General features: G+C 32.3%; 1 protein-coding gene across 1 annotated transcript; it reads left to right on the forward strand.

Annotated features, from left to right (window-relative positions):
- Positions 1 to 370: 370 nt before the first annotated feature.
- Positions 371 to 9739, forward strand: LOC138325133 (RING finger protein 11-like). Its single transcript, XM_069270581.1, has 3 exons — positions 371 to 599; positions 2522 to 2673; positions 4611 to 9739. Exons 1-3 carry the CDS (start codon positions 492 to 494, stop codon positions 4780 to 4782), a joined length of 432 nt encoding a protein of 143 aa, XP_069126682.1. The 5' UTR covers positions 371 to 491; the 3' UTR covers positions 4783 to 9739.
- The last annotated feature ends 5568 nt before the right edge of the window (positions 9740 to 15307 follow it).

The following is a 15307-nucleotide window of genomic DNA, read 5'->3' on the forward strand; positions in this document are numbered from 1 at the left end:
TAACCTTGCACTGCAAGCACTTATTTCACGTCGACATATTGATGGTTTCGTAAAAAATGAAATTTAAGTTATATCATTTGTCATTATAACAAAAAAGACTAAATGCATTTGTTTATCGTAAGTATTTAACAATTTTGAACGAATACGTCATAGAAATACGAAACCAAATACAATTTTTGGGTTTGTTTTGATCGAAAAAAATATTCCTACGCAAAAAGTAATCCAGCAATTAAAATACTGCAATTTTCACAGTTACAGGTAAAACTTACCCAAAAAGCATTTCATGGTGTTGTATGTTACCATCAGTGTGTCATTTGTATGAAAAATAGTAATTATATTATCATTGATATATCCCGACATTTACGTCACTCGCGGAAGAATATGCGTGATTAGGCGAATGTTTTCACTTGTCACCTGTTCCAGGAACAATGAAAGCATGTTTTGAATATACCTTTATTTTATAGTTAGCTTATTTGCCATCACGAAACAACATGGGGAACTGTTTTAAAACTCCAAGTACCGACGACATTTCATTATTACGTGGCCACGAGAGCCAAGATGGAGCAGAGCAAGCACTCGGACCGCCACCGCCGTATCAGGTTCGTGTCACAATGTCAGACACTGTTTACAAACAACACAAGGCCATATCGGACGGTTCTTTGTTGTTTTGCGTGCTGTTATGGTACTTATCAACAATTTATTTATAGATTATTCGAACAGATATGGAAAATTTTACTATTTTTGTGTCCTTATATATTTGTTTTATATAAATGAATATGATATGTATTATTGATTTATAACACAAAAGCCGCGAGGTATAGGTAAATCTATTTTTAGCACAAAGCCATTCTGTAACCATTGCTCACAAAGTGATTTACATAAAATGACTAAAAAACACATGGCACATTTGACCAAACAAAGAAAGTGATAGTATTAAAACTTCCATACCCATTTAGAAGTTATGATATCATGAAATATTAAAAAAGATATATAGATAGTATTAAAACTTCCATACCCATTTAGAAGTTATGATATCATGAAATATTAAAAAAGATATATACCCGGGGGGAATATATATGATCTAAATAAGAGATGTACAGTATTAACCATGTTGTAAGAGTATGAAGATTACAGTAGTCAAATAAACTTTTGATTTACACATGTGTTTTGTTTGTTGTTAAGTTTAAACATGTGATGACAATGCATGTAGTTTGATCTCAAATTCAGTTAATTTGGCGTCCTTCGATCAATAGTTAAATATATACAATTAATATCATCTGATTGTACATGTTTCATTTCAATTAGTCCTAACAAACATGAATGGCTTATAAGAAAATGGTAATACACATCCCTATTGCAGGGGTTTCATCATCTTACAGGACAATTGCAATGTCAGGGGGTACTTTTCTATACCATCTGTATGCTATCTAATGTAATTTAGCCCAAAGCAGGCGGTACCACAGCCAGGTTCAACCGACAAAAAGTACCGGGTACCGCCTGATAATGAAACCCCTGCTATTGAGTGTCCTATCAAAGAATAATATTAGCCTGGGTCTATAATAATAGCGCAATAAAATGAAGGATCATATATATATATAAACATATTGTACTGCCAGCTGTATAAGAGCTAGTCCATATGACACAATTAATATTTGATGTTCAAGTCACGCTAGTGGGACGACTGGTTTGTCAGTATAATGTGACCAGGTGGGGTGATGTTTGGTGTCTTTGGCAGCATATGCATGCTTCAGTGAGCTAGCTGGCGCTATGTAAAATGCAAGAGTTCCTCTATATACAGCCTAGGAGACACACACACTGAACAATACAAACACAATACCACAGCCTCCCAAAACATGTAGGTCTATCTCACACAATACATTGCACACATGTACAGGGGAGGCTGTTCTTACCTGGCCATAGCTGTTTAATAGGGTGTAAATAATCCAAATAAATCAAACCAAACAATTTGTTTCACAACAATCTATAATAATGTTAATATATATTTATATAGCTTGGTTACCATATAAGATCTCCTGTAAGGTAGACAACAGCTATACATAAAACGTTTATTTAAGATGCATGGTCATGGTTGCCCCATGTTTAAATGTTAATAATTTTAGCAATGATAATGAGCGTTCAGTTCAAGAATAAAGTCATCATTGTCTATAATAATAATAAATTACGTTTTAGTCACATAAAAACTCCACAAACTTCTAGAATTAGTTAATTGATAATATTTTGTCTGTATTTGCCAATTTTTTCAGGTAGGTCTTTCACTTAAAATCCAATACAGATAGTAAAATGTTATAATAGTAATTTACCATGTGACTACCACTGCTGTTTTGTCATGGAAATCTATGTGTGTAAACAACAATGTAAATACAATGTACATCCAAATAAAACATAGGTATGGCAATAATATAATACACAGAAACTGATGACTATTACTGACCTAATATGGTTTACGTGTATATACACTATACCAATATAGCGGTACAATAGTGCATGTTTAACTTGACAGGAACGAGTGCCAGTTTACCATCCTGCCCCTAATGTGAGTCGACTCGCTAATCAGCTGTCAGAAGAAGAACAGATTAAGATCGCCAAACGTCTAGGCCTGATCAGCCACCTGCCTATAGGCGTGTATGACGGCACAGACAAAAAGGGCAGAGAGTAAGTACAATAACAAAGCAATATCTTATATAATTAATAACTAATAATGCTGTGATTAAGTATATAAAATAAAATCATGGCTTGTTATAAATTTTTAAGGACCACAGGAAATTATGAATATGTCAGTTCAAGTCTGTTCATCTCAAGGAAGAAATTAAACGTGTGTATTAGATTACTGCAGATTGAAACTTAACGACAGTTTTGTTTTGACTAATGCTAATAAAAAGGTATGACTCATGTAAATGTAATACATAATTTTGTGCAATAAACTCAATATTATACACTTCTTATTTAGGTCACTTGGACGTGGAAAATAGTTCATAATTAATAGTAACTAACTGTAAAACATATGTCTTTTACCTAAATTTGAATCTGCCATACAGACTGAAATACTAATAAAGAGTTTGTAAATTAACTGTTGGAATTTCCTGTGACATAACCATCTGTGAAGTGGATAGCATTTCATTAAAGATCATTTTACTCTTTCATTATTGCCACTGCTCATTTCAACCATAAGCAGGCCATTTCTATAGGATTTATAGAATTTACAGTTTTAAAATAGTAATCAAATTGATTGCAAATTGTTAAAAAATTGTTTAAAAAAAAAGATTAAGTATATTTTTTTTTAAACAATGTCAAGTACAAAAGATGTTATCTTTTATTTGTATGTTACATCAGGGCACCCAGCAGACCCCTTAGAGTATGTTTTTGACTCCCAAAAATCAGATTTGACTCTTCAGTTTGAAGCACATGTCTTTTTGTCATATGTTTTGATTGTTCTGATTTCTGAGAAATTTTAATTTGATTCCTGAATCTGCTAAAAGTCATGATCAAGGGTTAACTTGATGCCCTGTACATATTATATGCATGGCAAACTTTAACTTTTATGATGCATGTATATTCGTGTTTCAGATGTTTTATTTACGTCACTCAGTGACTAAGTGATGTCACATATAACTTACAAATTTTATCATGGACGTATGTTCTACTTTGATGTTTCAAATGCATTATATGCATTACATCATATGCTATGATGCATATTATTGATATATATGCGTTTCAGATGCATGTGTATACATTACATCTTTATGCTATGATGTATACATGTGTTTCAGATGCATTGCATACATAATTACATTACATCTTTATGCTATGATGTATGTTTGTGTTTCAGATGCATTGTATATATTACATCTTTATGCTATGATGTATACATGTATTTCAGATGCATTGTATACATTACATCTTTATGCTATGATGTATGTTTGTGTTTCAGATGCATTGTATATATTGCATCTTTATGCTATGATGTATACATGTATTTCAGATGTATTGTATACATTACATCTTTATGCTATGATGTATACGTGTATTTCAGATGTATTGTATACATACATCTTTATGCTATGATGTATATTTGTGTTTCTTATGCATTGTATACATTACATCTTTATGCTATGATGTATGTTTGTGTTTCAGATGCATTGTATATATTACATCTTTATGCTACGATGTATACATGTATTTCAGATGCATTGTATACATTACATCTTTATGCTATGATGTATATTTGTGTTTCAGATGCATTGTATACATTACATCTTTATGCTATGATGTATACATGTATTTCAGATGTATTGTATACATTACATCTTTATGCTATGATGTATTTTTGTGTTTCTTATGCATTGTATACATTACATCTGTATGCTATGATGTATATTTGTGTTTCAGATGCATTGTATACATTACATCTGTATGCTATGATGTATATTTGTGTTTCTTATGCATTGTATACATTACATCTTTATGCTATGATGTATACATGTATTTCTTATGCATTGTATACATTACATCTTTATGCTATGATGTATATTTGTGTTTCTGATGTGTTGTGCATGGATGACTTTATGATATAATGTACGTTTGTGTTACAGATGCGTTATATGCATGAACGACTTTATCCTGGGGGAGAGCCTGAGATTTTTGCCCTGTATGCACACCTACCACAGAGACTGTATTGATGATTGGCTGATGCGATCGTTCACGTGTCCATCATGTATGGAACCAGTAGACGCAGCTTTACTCACAACATATGAAACCAATTGACCCTGGGGTCATTACGGAGAACAACATGGACCCGACTGTCATGCAGATTTGTTATTTTACAGAGACGACATTTTGTCTCTGTGTACTGGTGCTGGCGATGTGATATAGATTCTAATGTAATGACAGAATTTTCATTCCTCAAGTTTTAACAGACAGATTGGTAGAATTGTGGATCTGAAGACGTAGCACAGTGCGAGAGTGACACTTGTAATGCTACAGATTTTTCTGAACAGATCTGCCCATCATGAAAGATTGGCTGCATTTCTTCTCGAGGTCACAAAGAACTATAGCTTGGTAGAATAGGCTGTACAGAAACTACATCCTCATCAACAGCCTCAGGCATACTGGAAAAAGGTCTTGGTTAATTTGAAATAAACCAAGTAATTGCCTACACAGTATTCATGATGTCATCATGAAGAAAATTCCATTATGTTTCTAATAACTCAAAACAACTAATCAGAAAAAAGACAGAGTACTTTTTAACTTCCTCTCCAATGAACCAATAAGGGTGAAGGTTTTTATATTTATTTCTGAATAGGGTTTTGAAAATATTCTACATCACATATTATTGTAAATTTCCACCAAAACACAAAACAAAAATTGCAATTAACGGTACAGATATTTTCACGGATCCAAAATTTTCATTCTTGAATCTTTAAATATTTACCTTTCACTTGATGTAGTTGTCTTGCAGAGAGTACGGTATCTGTATAAAGCAATGATACAATTTTAACAATAGGACTGGAATAACTCAGAAACACATGGTGGAGTTAGTTGTACAATACTATAAGACCTATGTAAGATTGCACATGTTGCACCTAAAGTTAGTCACATCTTTGTACATATTGTGAATGTGTGCATATCATTAATGTACTGTTTTGATTGTACTTAATTTAGCTTGCTCAAAAGTTCTCATATGAAGAAATAATTAAGCTCTGGCAATAGCAATGGAAATGAACCAATGTCAGATTGGTCAGTGCTCTGTTATCAAAAGATGGATATAAATACTGGGTTCTAGGTTAAAATGTAATTCAAAGTACATAATTTATGAATGTACAAAAATTTGATGTCATTGGAAACCCACGAGTCGGGGATGTACATTTATGACAAATGAATGACGGTGACTCATGCATGGGTTTCTGATGATGATTTTATGAATGCACATCATTATTTATGACCTGTTACGATAGTGAATTATGTTATGATGCCACAATCATGGTTAAGCTTGAGAGGGAGAAATGTTGAGTGTACAGCTAAATTAAGTACAGTTACTGTGTTTTATCATTACACATAATGACATTGTATTTAAACAATAGATACCCAGAAACTGATCATCACTCATCCAGTACTCGTTACTAATCACATAATCATAATTAGTAATTTAAAGATGTCATATAATTGTGTAAAATGTATGCATTATAAATACCAGGTACCGTTTTTGACCCAATAAGCGCCCCAATTACTATAAGCGCCCCTCCCCCTTTTTGGGTTCCCAATTTTACTTATAACTCAAATTAAATGCAGATTGAAAATACGAAAGTTCTGTGTGTTTCTTTATTTAATTTCTTTTGCGAATTGATTAATGGCTCATTTTGTGCAATAATTTGATGAAAGGCTAGTCCAAATTAGGTTCTATTAGCGTCTCCTTGTTATTTTCAATTTTTAAACGTTCTAGGGGCTTATTGGGTCAAATACGGTATGTTACATTGTAAGGCATACATGTTGGATCTTCAGCAACACATAGACACCAATCTGTTTTCAGTTTCATACTTGTGTATTATATATATGTATTGGGATTTCATTCACTGTTCAAAGTTTTGTATATGTATATAGTAATTACTATACCAGAATGTCTTTCTAGAAATCCTTGATTGTTTATGATATGATGTGATATCTCTACTCGGATTCTGTGCTGGTAAATTGTTATCAATCCAGTATACATGTGTGTTGTGCTTTAATCTTTTTTTTTCATTGTTGCTTTTTTCTTATTATTTGTTCTGTTAAGTAAGAGTTTGTTTCTATTGCAATTGCTTAGCTTTGTTCAGATTTTTTTTATATTGATATAATTCAATCTTGTTTATAACAAGCATTTTCATTGGCTTAAAAAATAACGTTATTATCTCATAACGTAAATCATGATGTCACCGTTCGTAACATCACCTCTGATTTTCTGATTCAGTATCATAATATAATGATCTGATTCAGTATCATAATATAATGATCTCTCCAGAAAATGTGTCCAAGACATTTGAAATTTCTGTAGGCTAAATTGAAAAAAAATTGACAGCAGTGGCTATTTTCAGACATGTCAGGTTTTAATAGAGGGAAGTTGTAGTGTCAGGAGGAAACCACCAAACTAATGCCGGTGTCTGTATGGTACCTGTGGCTAGTGGTGACTCTATATATTAAGTTACAACCAAAAAATGAATGAAGGGCTAAAGTAAAAAAAAGTTAACATTTACTACTTAACTCACTGAAGCCTCTTTCATTTGATAATATCAGTATTTGATTAACTCAAAAACTTGTTCTACAGTCCAATATCACCAAGATTTATCAAAATCAGAACAATTAAGAAAACCCAAAGTAAACAAAAAAACTAACAATTTGAAATTTATTTTTAAAAAATAGAAGTCCAAAAAAAAAAAAATGAAAAAAAAAGAAAAATGTTCTCTGCATGTTGACCATGCCGCATTAATGTTTGTATTAACATTATTGTGTCAAATTTTATTGGAAAGGGAACTTAACGAACTAAATCCTAAAAGATTTATTTGGTTTTAGGGCATTTTGTATAAAATTTTACAGAAAAATAGTCATGTAATCATAAATTAAACATTTGTTTACTGTAACTTGGGTTGTAGAATATGTAAAAGTTCACATACAAACCATAAGTACTCTGTTTGTGAAATTTTGTCAAACAGCAGTCATATTTGGTATTGAAAAAAGGGTGATTTGATAATGATTCTTGAATGTTGTTGATTAATGTCAGACACCTGTAAAACACCCTCAGGTAGTGTTTAATACATTAGAGAGGGTAAGTGTGTTGTTACTTTAAATGCATTTAGACAGTGTTATTTATTATTTTTACTTTTTGTTGTTATCATCATTGGAAATGTGCTTTTATTGTTTGAATGTTTAAGACGTTGCTTATGAATATGTATAAGCTACAAGTATTATGTGTGTTCTGTTACTGTTAGGTAGAATCTCTTTTCATTGTCATTAACTCATTCACCCCTGAAGACACATTTGGACTCTTCCAAATCAAGGACTAGACCAGTCCATTGTGAATTTTCAGGGGTGAATGAGTTAAATTACAGCGAAACCTTTCTACAGTGATCATTGAGGAGACCAAAATGGTCTTTATAACAAGTGGTCTATATATACAGATCAGATTGTTTTAAAATTGACAATTTGGGACCCTTGAAATATGGTCTTATTAAGCAGATGGTCTTTACCAACTGTAATATACAGAAGTGGTCGCTAAGACTGGTTTTACTGCAAAGTACAAAGTAGATTATAAATGTTATCAAATTTGTAACATTTTTAGTTTATGTGTATGTTAATTTATTGACCATTTATCTAGTTAATCTGAAAGTTATTTCTAATGATCTTGACAAAAACATCAAACTACATGTAGACAAAAATTATATTAATAATGAGAAATTAAAATTAACATAATATGTTAAAGTATTATGATGAAAAGGGAAATAACATAATTAATTAATGTGATGATATGATAATCAAATATGTTAATTTACAACACTGCAGAATTCTCAGAGTTGAAACAATGTGAATCTTTGTACAGCTGTTTTGCTAAAAATTTGCCACCTGAGTTGATCTCATCTACCAGAGTTACTTCCCTTTCTTTTGCAGAGGCCATATACATAGTTTATATGGCTTTTAAAGTGAAATCAAGACACCACATGATTCGTGTTGATAGACAACACAATTACATCTGTTTCATATACTTTAATAGTGCTCTTATCTTTATCACATAATACAGAGTTATCTTCCCTTAATAGTAAAGCCTATTGATGATTTGACATTAGATGATAGTGTGTAAGAATTACCATAAATCAGTTTCTCTGCAAAAAGATGACAACAAGAATACGGTTATAAACGCAAGCAGAACAATCGATACTTACCAACATGGGCAGATAAATCTGTCATATGCTATTTCAGAATATACATACAGGTGTCGTATCATATTTGTGTAACAAAAGAGGAGAAAATGTAGCGACCAAATCTTGGTTCAATCCCAGGACCTCGGAACATTTGCTGGATCCTCTATTCATTGAGCTACCTGATCACCAATGTTCGACCCAGTTCAGTGACAGTTCTGGTACATTATCATCCCTCATCAGAAAGTGTCTTGGTATCCCTCCCCACCTCACACACACATCAAATGACTTTATTAAAAAACAGCAAAAAACGCAACTTTAATCCTCCTTCAAAAAGTAATTTTATAGGGGGATGTTGGTTTGTTTACTTTTTAATTTGTATACAAATTTGATATGACACTTGGTATGTATATATAGGTACAAACACAATGTTGGCTTTCCATGTATAATTTGTGTACCAACTATGATATATGCCAGTTTTGGCTCCGATACAACAATATGTTTGTGTTGTAGATTTTCATTTAGTTTCTCATGTTATTGATTATTATTGAATATATGACCATTTGCCTTGTGTGTGTGTGCGGTATCGCTGTATGAGAAATTTGTATGAGAGAAATGTCGGACGTTGTAGCGAGATTGAATGGATTTGTTTATAACAGCTTAATAATTCTATATCAGAATCACATTAAGTAGATTATGAAAGTGTCTGAATTCAAAATGACCAATTATTGATGTATTAATATTTATAACAGATATGGTTATGAATAAATGACTTATGTAAGATTACCGTGACCTTCAATTTAAATTGCTCGAGAGTAAAAAAAAAAAACCGAAAAAAACCCACTGTTGATCATGGAATTCCAATGCTTAAATTAGTATTAAGACCACTTTATCATAATTTTTTTTTGCCTTCTTAATTGATACTTTAAGTGCAATATAATTTATTTAGGTCATATGTCTGCCTTTGTTATTTCTGGTTCTGATGGAGTGACTAACTCCAACAATGTTTAAAATTTAACTTTAGATGACATCAGGGCCCAGTTTCACATATTCCTTATCAATAACAATTAGAAATTCCTTACCTGGTAACTTCTTTTCTATAGGAAAGCATTGCACAAGTTAAGGGTCTTTCTGAACATAAAATATTTCTTAGACACCTTTCTAACAGTTTTCCTATGAGGAATTTTAAGTTGATGTTAACTTCAGAATTGTTTGTAAATATGGTGCCAAGACATTCAGACATTGTAAATAGTCAGACTGATTACAAGAGTGATGAAAAATGTGAAACATTTTGACTCATTCATCCCCTGAAGACACATTTAGGCTATTCTAAATCAAGGACTAGACCAGTTCATTTGAAATTTCAGGGGTGAATGTGTTAAAATCCAGACACTGTGTGGCACTAAGTATGAGTATGTCGACTTGCCAGATTTATAAAAAATGCAATATTTCAAAGTACATTATCATAAGAAGCATGAACTTATAACATTAATTCATAGGAATTAGAAAAAAACATTGTTGAAATTCATTGATGATTATTATGAATTGCAGCGTGTAATGGGTTTAAATTGTCTTTATGATATACCAGAGTTACTTCCCTTAGATATATTTTATCATCAGTATTTGATTTACACTTAAAAGAGAAAACAATATTTTGCATTTTTGTTACAAAACAAAACTTGATTAAAACATCTCTTTAAAATTTTTCATGTTTAGATATTATTGTCATGTTTAGGTATAATTTAATGGCAATTTTCTCAAGCTGCAAAAAGAGAACTCAATCAATTCTAGATACATCTTTTCATTATTAGCGTTTTTGCATTATCCATGCAAACAACCAATTGAAAGCTACTTCTACACACCAGTTAGTATGCTTTTTCCTTTACTGGTATTTATAGACTGAACCTGTTAGCGAGTACCTACAGCTCATTGTTTACGTGTGTGTGTGTGTGTGTGTGTGTGTAATCATAGGGACCGGAGAATTAGTTACAGTTTACATATAGTTGTACTTAAGCTAGTGTTCAGGTGTCCGACATTAAAAACAAATGTAAAAACAGTACATTTACAACATGTAGAAATCATACTTTATGTGCTTTATATAGCATTCAGAGGTATTTTTACTGAATTTATGGGTCTAGGACAAAAATCATAGCCCTGTGTACCATATAGTTAAACTGAAACTAATTCTCAGGTCCCTGTGTTTATGATGACTAATAACCCTAAATCACTACATACCCTGGTTACTGTATCTATAGCCTATCCTATGCAATCATTGATCATATTTCCAGTATATAAAGTCTGTTGCTTACATTGTTTGTATAATCTGTTTGTTGAATATTTGTTACACAATAGGCCTTGAATCGATGTTATAGGAATTGTTACATAATGAATGTAAGGAATATATGTCTGTCACCTCGGTTTTTTATTTGCACATCATTAAATATTACACTTACGAATAGTCTGTCACATGATAAGCCTGGACTGACACATGATTAGGATAGTCTGTCACATGATTTGGATACATGTAGTCTGTCACATGATAGCCTAGACTGTCACATGATTGGGCTAGACTGTCACATGATTGGGCTAGACTGTCACATGATTGGGCTAGACTGTCACATGATTGGGCTAGACTGTCACATGATTGGGCTAGACTGTAGACTGTCACATGATTAGCCTAGACTGTCACATGACAAGTCTATCCCACAGACAGTAGATTTAAGACCCAATATCTTCAATGTTTATACTATACATATTATGCTAGTTCTTTATTGGAATATATTTTCAAGTGCTGAATTGTTTCATAAACTCTATTGGCAAAAAAACCCAATCAAAAACAATAAATAAATAGATAACGAATATGAAAAAAAATTCTTTAATAAAATCATTCTAATCTCTTTAAATTATGAAAAAATATGACTATTTACTTAATAAAAAAATGATTAAAAAAAATGAAATTTAAGTGGTGAAAAAAACTTTTGCTTAAAATTTTTTAAAATAAACATAGATGTATAGAATAACTATCAGGATATAAAATGTTAGGTGTTATTTTAGTGATGTTGATAAATATTTCCATTCATCTTAACAGTATCAGTAGTAACATAAATATATGGTAGAGAGATACAGTGATGAGAGAGAGTATGAGAGTACATTGTATGTGAGTGTGAATTAAGGAGGATACATTGCCTGACTCTGACTGCCTTGTCTAGTACTCTGGCACACAGGGACCTTAAAATTGGTTACAGTTAACATATATATTTAGACTTCTCCTATTGTAAATGGATCATTCTTAGTCCTGATAAAAAGAGGTTAAATCATACCTCTGTACCCTGTGCTATACTGACAAAGTATGCTCTATCATTGTTACCATATTAACGGAATCAAAGATCCTTAATTTTCATATTAGATATGGAGTTTAAATCTTTAAACATTTCAAGGCATCTGTTGGTATGCATGTTAATTACAAGAAGAGCAATGATCTTAAGAGGACACCAGCCTGAGAAACGCAACATTTCGGTGTTTTGAATTACTAAGCTCAATATAGTTGTAATGTCACAGTAATAATACAGTAAACCTGTCTATAAAGAACAACAAAGGGACATGTAGCAAAATGTCCTTTATAGACAGGTGTCCTTTATACAGAGGTCAATTATATAGTAAATTGTACCAAAATAGGGTTGACGAATCTGTCCTTTACAGACAGGTGTCCTTTCCATTGAGGTGTCCTGTATAGCAGATTTGGACTGCATTGTCTTTTGTTTCCAAATATGGAAACATAATTCAATATTCAAAATATTGATCTCCACATTACTGTGATCGGGCATATCTAATATCTTATGTGTAGCACAAAGAGGTATATATTTTGTTTATCAAATTTTGATCCTTTCTCTATTTAAAACATCTAGAGAATGATCCATACACATTAAAGAAGGTCAAAATATAAGTAGACTGTGCCTTACTCTCTGGTCCCTATATATCATTAGGGGTAGCCACCCATACCGTCACGCGTACGTTTGCACTAGGTAGTCGGACACACCCCATGCAATATGCTGGTCATTTTGCCACAGATTAACTGATTATAGTGGTATCACAGTAATATTACGTTCCGGATATAGCGTGGCTTGTATGTGTTGTTAGTTACACGGAAGAACTGTTGAAGAATAAAACAAGTGTGAGGTAATCTCTTGTGTTGTTTTGTTTATTATTTTTCACGAAAAAAAACGAGAAAAAAAAAGAGAAGTACATCGCCTCTTCCTACTCTAATGTTAGAGGTCACAGGGACCTGGCACGATTTTTTAACTAATAGTATACATATGTATATTATATAATATATATAGGGGTCAAAGAAGTAATATCGGATACGAATTACTTCAAAATGTAAATATGGGACAAGGAAGTAATTCAAACCGTATGGACAAAAAAAAAGTCAAATTTTCGAGGCGATCTGTCCTAAGTTATCAAGACATACAAAACGAACACGATTGCATAATATGATATGAACAGTAATGGGGGACAATCTTGTCCATTTAATTCCAGGTTGTTAGATCATTACGTCGTCGTGTCGATTTTGTCCAGCATAAGTTTCTCAATACAACGTCTAATATTATTGGTTTACGCTTCATCCATGGCTCGCAATTGGCTTGTCGTGAGCTACTGTACCCTTGGCTCTCTCAAGGTCACGTTAGTACAAAGGTCAAATTAATGATTATGGTATTGGAAGACGTGTTTTTGCATAGAACAATAACTTAGAAAAGATTTGACAATCCCCTGGTTCGTTTGTGAGGTTATATACCATTTAAGATTAGCCTACATTGGAATAACTGAAAATGAAAAAGATTCTCTCTAATTCAGACATGAATAAATATGCTACAGAATGCAATTTCATTTCATTTCGTTTCAAAATATTTTATTGATAATACAAGAATTATAAACATAAATATATTATAAATCATAAAATAATAAAGTTTTATGAAACGGATCGGGCAATAGGCAATTGCATAAAATAAAAAATGAAAAATAAAACAACTTTAGAGCACAGTATTTTGCATCCTCGACACTCCAGGGGTTCTGATCACTTACGATCTCTACACCCCTGGACTACAGTAAAACATATAGAGACAAAAGAACAGAACAGGTAATTTAGTTAAAAGGACTATGTGGTTTTGAAGTTGTGCGTGGCTCTCTCTGTAGTTTTCAACGGACGTTTTGCTCGACTGTTATTGATTCAGATTTTCCTCTCGGAACTGCCTTCAGTTTTACCATGATATAGTCCAGGGGTGTAGAGATCGTAAGTGATTGGAACCCCTGGAGCATCGGGGATGAATATTTGAAAAAAATCAAGGCGAATGTACAAATCATGCCATTGTAATCTACAGTAAAATGAATAATGTGTAAAAGGAAGTAAGATTAAGCTGTCGACACCACCCGCTTAAATTAACGTAGGAAGGCTTTCCGTACAGGAAGCGATAGGTATCGTCATCGGAACCTGAGGATAACGTATACATAAAACCCACTTAATGTCTACTTGAAAAGTTCATCAACATAAACACTTGTGCATAAGAGTATTGTCGAACCCCTCAAGGACATGCATGTGACACTGAGGAAGTCGTCTGATCATGATTTACATGGATCATCTCCCAGCCTTTATTTATTTAAAGATGCTCCACCGCCGACAGAGCATAAATGATGTTAATCATTTGAACAATAATCGTGTATATATATGCCTAATTAACACAAAAAATAATATAAAATAATTTATTTCGCCTGTGGTGCATGCGCAATCAGTACTTCATTCCATATAGGATATAGTGTCACGGCATTTTTTCGGGATGCAATTAATAATTTTTCATATTTTTAACTTGAAGTAAAATTAAAAGCTCAAACTTTTCAATGGTGGTAATGGTGTAAAGTAAGTAACTTTTGTAACTGGAGAAAAATACTAAGTCGTCTGCTCCTGTTTTTAATAGTGAAAAAATACCATTTGTCAGCGACGGAGCATCTTTAAATGGGAATGTAAAACGAGATGGATAATTTTGTAAATTTTTAAAATGGGAATGTAAAACGAGATTGATAACTTTGTAGAGTCGCAAATAAATAATAGCTTATCGTTGATACTTCACTTATTATCACCTCCTAAACAATTTCAAAATATTAAATCAAATGTTAATTTTATAACGCGGTGCTTTAGTTGACTATCACTGCACCAAACGACAAAACAGCGAAATGTATCTTTACTGTTTTAAACAAGACATCTTGCATTTGTTTGGTGTTGTAACCTCGTGTTGGGCCATAGATATATATATATGTACTTTCTTTTGTTATTATTCAAATATTGTTTTTAAGAAACTTTTAAGTTTTTTTCGGAAAGGTCGTGGGCCTATAACGTATCACCAGCCATTTTCTACAAT

This window comes from Argopecten irradians, chromosome 6 (assembly GCF_041381155.1).
Source record: "Argopecten irradians isolate NY chromosome 6, Ai_NY, whole genome shotgun sequence".
NCBI lineage: Eukaryota > Metazoa > Mollusca > Bivalvia > Pectinida > Pectinidae > Argopecten > Argopecten irradians.

Coding starts and splice junctions, on each gene's coding strand:
- LOC138325133 (XM_069270581.1), top strand. CDS start 492: ATGGGGAACTGTTTTAAAACTCCAAGTACCGACGACATTTCATTATTA. Junction 600..2,521: donor GACCGCCACCGCCGTATCAG/GTTCGTGTCACA, acceptor TTAACTTGACAG/GAACGAGTGCCAGTTTACCA. Junction 2,674..4,610: donor ACAGACAAAAAGGGCAGAGA/GTAAGTACAATA, acceptor TTTGTGTTACAG/ATGCGTTATATGCATGAACG.